Below are 12,199 nucleotides of genomic sequence, written 5' to 3'. Positions count from 1 at the left end.
TACTGGTGTTACTTGTGCTACTGGTGCTACTGGTGTTACTGGTGCTACTGGTGTTACTGGTGCTACTGGTGTTACTGGTGCTACTGGTGTTACTGGGGATACTGGTGTTCCTGGGGATACTGGTGTTCCTGGGGATACTGGTGTTACTGGGGATACTGGTGTTACTGGTGTTACTGGGGCTACTGGTGCTACTGGGGCTACTGGGGCTACTGGGGCTACTGGTGTTACTGGGGCTACTGGTGTTACTGGTGTTACTGGTGTTACTGGTGCTACTGGTGTTACTGGGGCTACTGGTGTTACTGGTGTTACTGGTGCTACTGGGGTTACTGGTGCTACTGGTGTTACTGGTGCTACTGGTGCTACTGGGGTTACTGGTGCTACTGGTGCTACTGGGGCTACTGGTGTTACTGGGGCTACTGGTGTTACTGGGGCTACTGGTGTTACTGGGGCTACTGGTGTTACTGGGGCTACTGGTGTTACTGGTGTTACTGGTGCTACTGGGGCTACCGGTGCTACTGGTGCTACCGGTGTTCCTGGGGCTACCGGTGCTACTGGGGCTACCGGTGCTCCTGGTGCTACTGGTGTTACTGGTGTTACTGGGGCTAACTGGTGTTACTTGGGCTACTGGTGCTACTGGTGTTACTGGGGCTACTGGTGTTACAGGGGCTACTGGGGCTACTGGTGTTACTGGGGCTACTGGGGCTACTGGTGTTACTGGGGCTACTGGTGTTACTGGGCTACTGGTGCTACTGGTGTTACTGGTGCTACTGGGGTTACTGGTGTTACTGGTGCTACTGGTGTTACTGGTGCTACTGGTGCTACTGGTGCTACTGGTGCTACTGGTGTTACTGGTGCTACTGGGGCTACTGGTGTTACTGGGGCTACTGGTGTTACTGGGGCTACTGGGGCTACTGGTGTTACAGGGGCTACTGGGGCTACTGGGGCTACTGGTGTTACTGGGGCTACTGGTGTTACTGGGGCTACTGGTGTTACTGGGGTTACTGGTGTTACTGGGGCTACTGGTGTTACTGGTGCTACTGGGGTTACTGGTGTTACTGGGGCTACTGGTGTTACTGGGGCTACTGGTGCTACTGGTGCTACTGGGGTTACTGGTGTTACTGGTGCTACTGGTGTTACTGGTGCTACTGGTGCTACTGGTGCTACTGGGGTTACTGGTGTTACTGGGGCTACTTGTGTTACTGGGGCTACTGGGGCTACTGGTGCTACTGGGGCTACTGGTGTTACTGGGGCTACTGGTGTTACTGGGGCTACTGGTGCTACTGGTGCTACTGGTGCTACTGGGGCTACTGGTGCTACTGGTGCTACTGGTGCTACTGGGGCTACTGGTGTTACTGGGGCTACTGGTGTTACTGGGCCTACTGTTGTTACTGGGTCTACTGGTGTTACTGGGGCTACTGGTGTTACTGGGGCTACTGGGGCTACTGGGGCTACTAGGGCTACTAGGGCTACTGGTGCTACTGGGGCTACTGGTGTTACTGGTGCTACTGGTGTTACTGGGGCTACTGGTGCTACTGGGGCTACTGGTGTTACTGGTGCTACTGGTGTTACTAGGGCTACTGGGGCTACTGGTGTTACTGGGGCTACTGGTGTTACTGGGGCTACTGGGGCTTAAACATGCTGATGGCTCCTCCACTGGCTAAGGTGTCAGATTTCACACAGTGGGGAGAGGGGTCGTGTGTGTGTGTGAGTGTGTGTGTGTTTGTGTGTGACATAGAGAACAACAAAGCACTCAGGCATATAGTCCATTAGGCAACTCACTCTCTGAATTCAGCCAAGTCAAAGGTCACTCATTGAGTGATATTTTCTCACCAGTCCCTCTCTCTCTCTCTGGCTCTCACAGTAATGGGAGACCAAAGTGCCTGGTAGTCTAATCATCTCTAGACATAGAGCCACTGTCCTGCACCAAAAAAAAGCCCTAGATTGATTAAGTTTTACAAACCAAAGTTGATGTGTTACAGCCTTGTTGCAAACATCCTTGGCCAGCAGTGCTACCATTGTCTCTGTGTCCGGAACGCCAGCCAAATGGCACAGACAGAAAGTCCGTCAGTCACAGAGTCAACAGCATCACAGTGTTGATATTCTGGGGAATACTTTCAGAACCCTATGGGCCCGGGTCACAAGTAGTGCACTAGAATAGGGTGCCAATTGGGTTGCCCAGACAGTGTCTATGTTCTGTTAAATCGTTTTACAATGTGACAAAATAACGATCATGATAACCAGCCATTCTGTCAGCAGGTTAACTCCATGGCAACCACTCTCCTTTTCTTAGGTCCAGTGGCATTTGGGAACAGCATAAATATAATGTTTGACTTGTTAACCCACTGACTGGAATTGTAGCAATTTGTAGCCAAATTAAATAAAACACAACTCCCCATGCAGAAGTAGATTTTATTTTATTTCTAAAATTAGAATAGAACTGAAATAAAGACTAGAATGTGTGCTCAACATATCTCTTTATCTACTGCTCGTCTCTGGCTCTTGGTCTCAATCTGTTAGGCACCTAAGTGCCAAGCCAGCACAAACAGATCTGGGTCCAGGCTATCAATCTGTGGCAGATCACAACAGTTTTAAGACAATATTCTGATTAACCTGAGGTATGCTGTAGTATCTCTGCCTGTCTTTTTCAACCATCGTTCTACCTCCTGTTGTTCTGCCACGTGTCTTTGGATGAATGGGGAAAGGAAATCTAGGTCTGAGACTTAAGTCTTGTCTTGCGCATTAATTATTAAGTTTCAAACTGGTGACAAGTTTCCCCCCTCCTTCTTTAGAACTTCCATACATGGACTAGCCTACATATGGCTAATTAGCTACAGTGGTAAACAACAACAGAAGCACCCATGTGTGTGTGTGTGTGTGTGTGTGTGTGTGTGTGTGTGTGTGTGTGTGTGTGTGTGTGTGTGTGTGTGTGTGTGTGTGTGTGTGTGTGTGTGTGGGTGTGTGTGTGTGTGTGTGTGTGTGTGTGTTTGTGTGTGTGTGTGTGTGTCATAGATACAACATGAAGAGCTGCAACAGGGAGATAGGACTCTAAATCAGTCACTGTCCCTCTGTCACAGACCACCTGCTGACACATACTTCACTGAACACCACAACAAAGACAAAGTAAAAGAACATTCCCTAGTCGCCAAGGTAACGGTTCAGCGTTGGTCTAGTTTATATGTCCCACATACCTACCAACTCACCGACAGACACATGCACGTAGGTACACACACACACACACACACACACACACACACACACAGGTACACATTCCCACGCACCCACACACACACACTTTCACTTCCGGTTGTGTAAAGCACCCCACCAAGTGCCTTGTAGATCAGTTCCAAACAGTCTGCCACGCTCACTGGCAGCAGCAGCAGTAGCAGCTATACAGGCATTAGTTCTCCACTCACCTCTCCTGAACCAGCCACTACACACAGCCCTCTTTGAACCAGCCACTGCACGCACACACACACACACACACACACACACACACACACACACACACACACACACACACACACACACACACACACACACACACACACACACACACACACACACACACACACACACACACACACACACACACACACACACACACACACACACACACACACAGTGTGACTGCCATCAAAGAGGAAAGACAGGCAGGCCATACTCTTCCAACTGCATTCTCAAAAGCCCATCCAGCTTTGGGCTATGTTATCTGTGCTTTTTACTGTGCATCTCAATGGAAGACATCAGTGAGTAGAGGAGGCATGGGGGGGGTTAAAAACAAGCAAAGACTGGAAATGAAAGAGATGAACATCAAAGGAGTTACGATGCACTGTAAAAGTCCACTCGGAGTGTGTGTGTGTGACGGGGTGGGGGACAATCCAGTTCTGAGAAACGTCTTTATAAAAAAAAATCCACAAGGTATTTAGTACATACAGTACCGTTCAGTCACACAACGAGACATCATGACATCACTGTTGCTGCCCATTAAGCCCGTCAACCTCCCAAAATGTTCCTCTTTCCATCAATTGCTGTAATTTGAAGACACAATGAGACATAATTGAGTTGAGAACTGTGATTTGGTTCTTACACTTTGTTCCCTTTCAGTATATAGAGATGACAGCTTCAACCTCAGTCAGTCAGGGAGTCTCTCTCTCTAAGGGGCTTTATTGGCATGGAAAACATGTTTACATTGCCTTTTGTTCCAATAGATATGGGAGTTTATAAAAATTGGATTTGTTTTCGAATTCTTTGTGGGTCTGTGTAATCTGAGGGAAATATGTGTCTCTAATATGGTCATACACTTGGCAGGAGGTTAGGAAGTGCAGCTCAGTTTCCATCTCATTTTGTGGGCAGTGTGCACATAGCCTGTCTTCTCCTGAGAGCCAGGTCTGCCTACGGCGACCTTTCTCAATAGCAAAGCTATGGTCACTGAGTCTGTACATAGTCAAAGCTTTCCTTAATTTTGGGTCAGTCACAGTGGTCTATCTCTATCTCTCTCTCTGACGGTTTGGTGCCAGATAAACAACCTCTCCCTCAAAGTTAGCAAAACAAAGGAGCTGATTATGGACTTCAGGAGGAACCAGGCTGGACACACCGCCATCCTCATCAACGGGGCCGCCGTGGGAGATGACCAATCACTTCAAATTCCTCTGCGTACCCATCTCAGAGAGGCTGAAATGATCTAACCACACGGACACCGTAGTGATAGTCAACTACATTCTTTCTTCTGCTGCTCCACCCCCCCCCCCCCCCCCCCCATTCATCACTGTTGCAGTTGTTAATATGTATATCATTACTTTTTTATTACAATTTTTATTGTTTTTATTTCACTCAATGGTCATGCTGCTCCCCCTATGGTCATTCCCCCCACCTCCTCAACAGTCTTTACTCTGCCTCCACCAAATGGACATTTATTTATTCATCACTGCCACAGTTGTTATTTAAGTGATAATGCCCGAGAAGCCGGTGTTTGGAGGATATATCGGCACGGGTGATGTTAGGCAAACCGTGACAATATATCCTCCAAACACCGGCTTCAAGGGTATTATCACTTTTAGACAACGGGTTACCAACATATTCAAATAATGATTGACGTGTTTTCATTAAAAATGTTATTTTTCGGAATTTATTCATACTATTTCATCCTTACAAAATATATAGTCCCGACCCAAATCTAGGGTTGCTACCCAAGCCGACTGGTTGTTCGTTCTATCGGTTCAGTTGCCAGAGACGCGACTCGTTCAGTCTTTTTGTTCTGTATCTATGGACATGACTCAGTCGTTCAGTCTTTTTGTTCTGTATCTATGGACATGACTCAGTCGTTCAGTCTTTTTGTTCTGTATCTATGGACATGACTCAGTCGTTCAGTCTTTTTGTTCTGTATCTATGGACATGACTCAGTCGTTCAGTCTTTTTGTTCTGTATCTACGGACGTGTCCCAGTCGTTCATTCTAAATGTTCCATTGCCATACTGGCTGGCAACATTCTTATCCCTTGCTTGCTAGCTAGCCAACTAAGGCTAACTTACAGTCACATCAAAAATTGCAGCCAGAATAACAGCAAAGTAGCAGCATTTGCATTTGTTTCAGCTGTTTTCTAGTGACATGTATTTGGATACATCCATAACAATGAGCTAATGTGGCGCAATTTCACCTGGCATCGAAAATGTGCTCTCTCGTCAGGACACTGTTGCTCAGAGGAGCTAGCTGCACTTCGTTTCGTTTGACCTTTTTTCAATTTTCATTTCTTTGTATATATCCATAAAAATGATGCCAGCTGATTCATGATTTAACTGGCTGATTTCTCAAGGATGATCAATGGAAACAGGATGCACCTGAGCTCAATTTCGAGTCTCCTAGCAAAGGGTCTGAATACTTATGTAAATAAGGTTTTTATGTTTTTTTATTTTTAATACATTTGAAAACAAATCTAAAAACCTGTTTCCACTTTGTCCTTAAGGGGTATTGTGTGTAGATTGATGAGGAATAACATTTATTTAATACATTTTAGAATAAAGCTGTAACATAACAAAATGTGGAAAAAGTGAAGGGGTCTGAATACTTTCCAAATGCATTGTATATAGTACTATTTCTATTGTTGTTTTTTATGACCATTTTCATTATTTTATTTCACTTAGTCCTGCATATTGGAGCTCGAAGCCTAAGATGTTCACTGTACCCTGCAATCACACCTGCAACCCTGTACATGTGACTATTAAACACTCTGAACCTGAATCTACCTCCGTCATGTGAAGCAAGCCTCCATTGTGTGAACTGACATTGACAGGCAGCATTTAGTCATAATGTCTGTCTGTCGTAAGGAAAATAATCCTTTGATGAAATATACTATAATGTGATGTAATCATAAAAAAAAATTATAAAAAAACATTATGCAAGGAAAGTTGAAGGCCAGAGCTGGAGCTGGTGTTCTAAATGATTCATGTCATTCATTTGACTGGTAGGAAGAGTTGTGTGGATTCCGGCTGCTTCTAATATGAGCATTTGTATTACACAAGGACTGACTGGCAAGGAATTCAATGGACAATATTCAGTCCCTTCAGGATTTTGTGATTCTGTGAAGACTTGTACATTTGACCAATCACTGCACTATAACTGCATAAAACAGTTAAATCAGCAACAAGCTCTCATAGTCTCACTGCAGAATTAGACATTTATCCACGTTCCTCCAAATATCAAATTTCGAAGTTGCTCCAAATGTCAAACTTCGAAGTGTTTTTGACACCCTGGGTTGACTTCTCCTACTCAGTATTATTCCGTTTCTCCAAAAGTCACATTTCTAAGTTGCTTCAAACGTCAAATTTAGAAGGTTAAGGGTTAAGGTTTTGGATAGGGTTAAAACATTAAGTTTAGGCACTCATTCCAAACGGTTAAGGTAAGGGTTAAGGTTTGGGTTAGGGTTAAAACAAATAACAACAATTATCTTCTGATCCACATCGCCCTAGCAAAACCCAAGCCTACTTGATGGTAATAGCGATCACTGTTGCCCGCAGTATCCGGTTTTGAAGGCATTTCCCGCTGAAGTCACTCTTGAGCGATCTGCCTGCAATATTATTGCATAAAACTGACCGATCACTACAGTACAAAAAAAGGGCTTGCAATTTCAACCTATCATCACACATTTAATAAAAAAACATTTTTAACTAGGCAAGTCAGTTAAGAACAAATTATTATTTAGAATGATGGCCTACCGGGGAACAGTGGGTTAACTGCCAAGTTCAGGGGCAGAAGGCCAGATATCTTTTACCTTGTCAGCTCGGGGATTCGATCCAGCAACCTTTCGGGTACTGGCTCAATGCTCTAACCACTAGGCTACCTGCCGCCCCACATTTACTGCATAATATTGTTCAATCAAGCCACAAGTTAACAAATGTTTTCCTTCGTCAGCGAATTTGTGACAAATTGGACAAAATCATTGCATATTATCATGCAAAATATCAGAATTGCCTCAGTAAAATCAAATATTTATATTTTTTACAAATTGTGTACAAACCGGTGAGTATAACTACTTCCATAAATGCTTGACCCATGTCCAAAATTTCACAGCCATTGCATCAGAACAGGACTCAAAATGGTAGTAAGGACCAGCCAGCCAGCCAGCCAGCCAGCCAGCCAGCCAGCCAGCCAGCTGGTCAGTTAGCATAGACACTGTACTTTGGCTGCATGGATCCCTTCTTTACGTCACAAATCAGTTAGCTAGTTTCCATTACCATCATAGACAGAAGCCAGGCAATGCCAATCTATTGATGTCACTAAGCAGGCAGGGTTTTTCCTGACCATTGATTATTGATTTCTTCGAATATGCTATAGGTTTTCACAGCACGGAGGGACTTTTTCTGGTTGATGGAAGTTGAGAGCAGCTAATGAGTAGTGACCATTCACTGTGTCAGTAGCAGCTTGAGACAACACAGGGACACCAATACACCTTAAGTTAAGTGAAACAAAGTCTATATCAATCTCTCACCTGCTGTTGAATTTCTCTGGGTGCTTCTCTCTCATCAAGTGGAAGCGATGAGCGATGGACGCATCCTATAGTGGGAGACATAGAACAGTTTTAGGCTACTACTGGGGCATCACCTTTCTGCTTGTGATCCTGTGCCTATGTGATCCTAGGACTGCACTAGGGATGATAACAGGGTCAAAAAGTCACCACCTATCCCCCTGCCCTGCCTACCCCCTGTGTTGTGTGTTTGACCCCAGCCCTGGATGACCTCTGGGGGTAGGGGGCCAACGTAATCAGTCAAATGGCTCCAACACTAGGAATGACCCCACTTATAAATATGGGATATGTCTGTGTGTGTTCTCCAGAGCACATCTTAGCTCTGCCATGATCTGAGGCCTGAGGGCAGGGTGATCTCACTCATATTAGTTTTGTGTGGTGGACAGAGCACAGAGTGAGAGATGGTGACTTTGTACTGTAGGATAAAAAGCATCACGCTGGATGAATAAGTGATTTTACTAGATGGGGAGGAGAGGTTTTCCGGTAATGGACAGGCAGAGAAGATGGGGTTTGGAGGAAATGGTTAATGCGGCGATGGACGTCATGTCCTGAAAGATAGACAGCTGGCTTCCTACCAGTTGTGGTGATGGTGATGATGGTGGCTATGAGAATGGTTACTAGACTGCAATGAAGATGGCAATTATTTTTGGCATTTTGATCTGCTCATAGAAATAAATGGACAACGAACCTTTGGAAAGGCCATCAGGTCAAACCTATTCTCAACAATGGAAAAAAGTCCCTGTCATCAGTCACTGATGTTGTCTTGGCGACATTGCTGAAATTGAAACTAGAGCACATTCTGCTAACACAAAGAATGATTAAAGCAAAGACAGAATGTCAAAAGAGAGAGAGAGAAGTGGAAGAAGAGAGAGGTAGAGAGACAGAGAGAGAGAAAGAGATATTGCCAGAGAAAAGACGAGGGAGAGATCCAGAGAGCAATAGAGAGAGAGAGCAAGAGAGAGAGAGAGAGAGCGAGAGAGAGAGAAAGCCATAGAGAATGAAGGAGGGAATAATTGACAAATCAGACCTGTCATTGTAACAGATCTGCTCCTATATTTAGACTGGAGGCAGGCATGCAGTCGAATGCTGACTGGCAGGCAGCTCAACACTACCACATCCTGCAGTCAGCAGGTCTCGCTCTCTCTCACTCTCCCCTCTCTCCCTCCTTCCCTTTCCTTTCCCACCACTCGGGACAGAAGGAGGAAGTGGGACCAGACCCCTGTGTGCCAGCCACTGCCCGAGGGACCAGAGTTCAGGTCGCCATTCAGCCTGGCACAGGTCATGGCACTAATAGGAAACGGACCTGGAGCCCTACAGAGAGACCAACAATCGGTTGTTGGGGCATTGGTTGGATTCCTGCCCGCCTGTGCAGGTGTTTCAGCGGTCGCCAGAGAGGAGACCGGAAAAGATTGGAAGGTTGTGGGTAAGGCACGCCGCATCCCCCTCACCCCGTCACCCTCCTCCCACTATCCTTTGGAGCCTGTGTCATCTCTAGGGCTCTCCCTCCATCAAACTTAACACGTCCCACAACATCATCAACTAGTGGGTCCCAAAATAGCTCTGCACCTGCCCACTTGGTCTGGCTCTTTGGCTGTGAATATGGGATGCATTTAAACTGGAACCTGGGGGGACAGGTGTTATTGGAGGTCTGGATGAAAACCACACACCATATGCCAAATACTAGGCATAGTGATTAGAACATAGGTGGATGCAGGGAGTTGGATTGTTGTTAACCTCTGGGCCTTGAGCCATGTTTAAAAAAGGGAGGGAGAGAGGTGGGAAAGAAATCATGACATTTGTTTTATTGAAGGACTGCATGTCCTGCATCTAGGGCAAGACTTTAATGTGACTCGCAGTGTCAAAGTATCACAACAGCCTCCGAAAACACAACAAATAGAAACTATATGTGACACTGGATTGTGTCCAGTGCTCCTAGAGCAAGCACCGGCCAGTAGCCTATACTGTCCCCAAATACTGTCACTGTAAATATGTGACATTTGCTATCCACCACAGTTGACTGTGTGACGAAGGTTGTTTTGATCTTGCCATTTGATTTTTGGCACATGGTGGGGGCGTGAGGGAGGAGGGGGAGTGGGTAAACAAACAAATCACTCGCTGGAAAATAAATGTCACCTCAGAACCATTTCTATCACAGTCCCCAGATAGAGGGAGAAATAGGTTGCTTTTTCAGCCCATTTTGGTTGGTGCCCTTTCGGGAACATCAAAGTGTGATCTGGGGAAAAGTGGGTGTCACCCCTATCTCCCCCCTCTCAACCCTCACCTCTATCTCCCCCCTCTCAACCCTCACCCCTACCTTCCCCCTGTCAACCCTCACCCCATTCTGCAGCACTGGGACATACTTCAAAGCCATCCATCCAGTCCAGTCACCCATTGGTTTAGGGGCATCCCACTCTGCAATTTGACAAATACAGCTCTACAAAACTGTTATAGGTTGGTTTCCTGGACACAGATTAAGCCAAGGCCTGGACTAAATTCTAAATTGAGAATTTCCATTGAAATTGCTTTTGAATAAGATAAATTAGGATGGTCAAACGGAACCGGAGCTCTAGATCTGAATGCCCATATAGGGTCATAGTGAGCTTATTGTAGCAAGCTGCTGTGCCACTGTGCCTGTGTGGAGTCCATCTGTGCCCCTGTCATCATAGCTGTAGGTAGCAGGTGCTAACGCGACTCGCTGGGGACCCGTTCCTGAGAGAATTGTGTTTTTATGTAAGCAATGCATGCTGCTTATATACAGTATCTTTGTGTGTTTGTGTGTTTGTGTGTGTGTGCGTGTGTGTGTGTCTGCGCGAAAGGGAGACAAATAGTATGTGTGAATATGTGGGTTCATTTTGTAAAAGGGTTTATACTGTATCTTTGTGTATGATGTGTACAGTACCTATGATGTGTATCTGTGTGAGTGCATGTGTGTTCCGACAGACAGAGAGAAGAGTACGGGGTGGGGGGGTTGTTTCCCTCCCTATCTTTAAGACCCAGCCAGGTGTCACTCAGCACTGTCATTCATTACCGCGGTAACCTGGTCTGAACCTGGCAGACGCTAACTTCCTGTCACTGATACTTCCCCTGACCTTTGGTGTTGCCAGCACTACTCCTCCCCCCGCACCGCTCTCTCTCCCATCTTCATTCCCTCAGTCTAACCTTCACTTCCCTCTACCCTCCCTAGAGGCCTGGCCTGGCTGTCCCCTGAGCAAGCACTACACACCCTGCTGTCGACACACAGGACAGGTCACTGTGGATTGGATCCACAGACCACAGAGTAACACGGTGGGTAAGTAGCTATAGAGCCAGAGAGCTTTACATGGTAGAAGGGTCAGAGCCAGTCCCAGGCAATCTCCACTTCTCATAGCTAGGCATAGAGCCATGCTTGGAGAGCAGATAGCTTGTTGATGGCAGGACCCGTTTCATCGTTCTCTCGCACCCTGGAGAGATCGGCTTCCTCAAGCTAAGGGGCTGGGGTGAGGAAGGGGTGAGGTGGCTTCTTTAATGGCTGCTGACATGGTGTGATTTCCCTCTCACTAATTCCTCACGCAGATTATTTTCAGGGTTAGGGTTGGGAACGGGATCACTCAGGGTGCAGGGATGTAATACATTATAGGAGTATATGGAGTGCCTAATGCATACTGTAAAGGCAAGGCAGTGAGGGACGTCTTGGGGATTTCCGTGGGGATGTGAGACTGAAGTGGGGCTGAATTGTTTGAATTACAGGGGTTCTAAGAGGGCAAGGTAGGGAAGGAAGGAAGTCTTAGAATGCTATATGGGGATGTGGGATTGAAGTGAGGCTCAGGATTTGGGGTTGAAACCCAAGGCGCCTGCTATATGTACATGTAGACTCCTCTCCCATCTGATCAGTGTGTTAGGGTTAAAGTTACAGTAATGACTGAGGGTTAATGTTAATGTAGTGTCTGTATGGTGAAATAGATCCAGAATGGCTGACATGAAGCCGTCTTGTCAAAGAGTTGGTTTCCTGTAGACAAGCTTCAGTCAGTGTCATTGTATCCAGACTAAAGTTTGACAGTGACCAGAGAAGGATTTTATATGAAGCTCTTCTCAATATGGATTTATGGTTGACTCTTCTTAGGATGTATGTTGTATGATTTTGTTAGATTTTATTTGTTATTTAATATGATCAAGTTTAAGTGTGTACTTAGTGCAGAGCACTGAT

At 45.9% G+C, this 12,199-nt stretch overlaps 1 protein-coding gene across 3 annotated transcripts in view; it reads right to left on the bottom strand.

Moving 5' to 3' along the window:
* The window catches only part of dgkg (diacylglycerol kinase, gamma), a 165,625-nt gene that overhangs the window by 43,490 nt on the left and 109,936 nt on the right, over nucleotides 1-12,199 (bottom strand). For all 3 annotated transcript variants that reach the window (XM_082968996.1, XM_082968998.1, XM_082968997.1), the window contains one exon: nucleotides 7,981-8,045. In XM_082968996.1, coding sequence (XP_082825122.1) covers nucleotides 7,981-8,045 — 65 coding nt within the window. The remainder of the gene's footprint in view (nucleotides 1-7,980; nucleotides 8,046-12,199) is intronic.

Source organism: Salmo salar, chromosome 25, assembly GCF_965601325.2.
Source record: "Salmo salar chromosome 25, fSalSal1, whole genome shotgun sequence".
Classification (NCBI taxonomy): Eukaryota; Metazoa; Chordata; class Actinopteri; order Salmoniformes; family Salmonidae; genus Salmo; species Salmo salar.
This window is presented reverse-complemented; position numbering and strand designations above follow the sequence as displayed.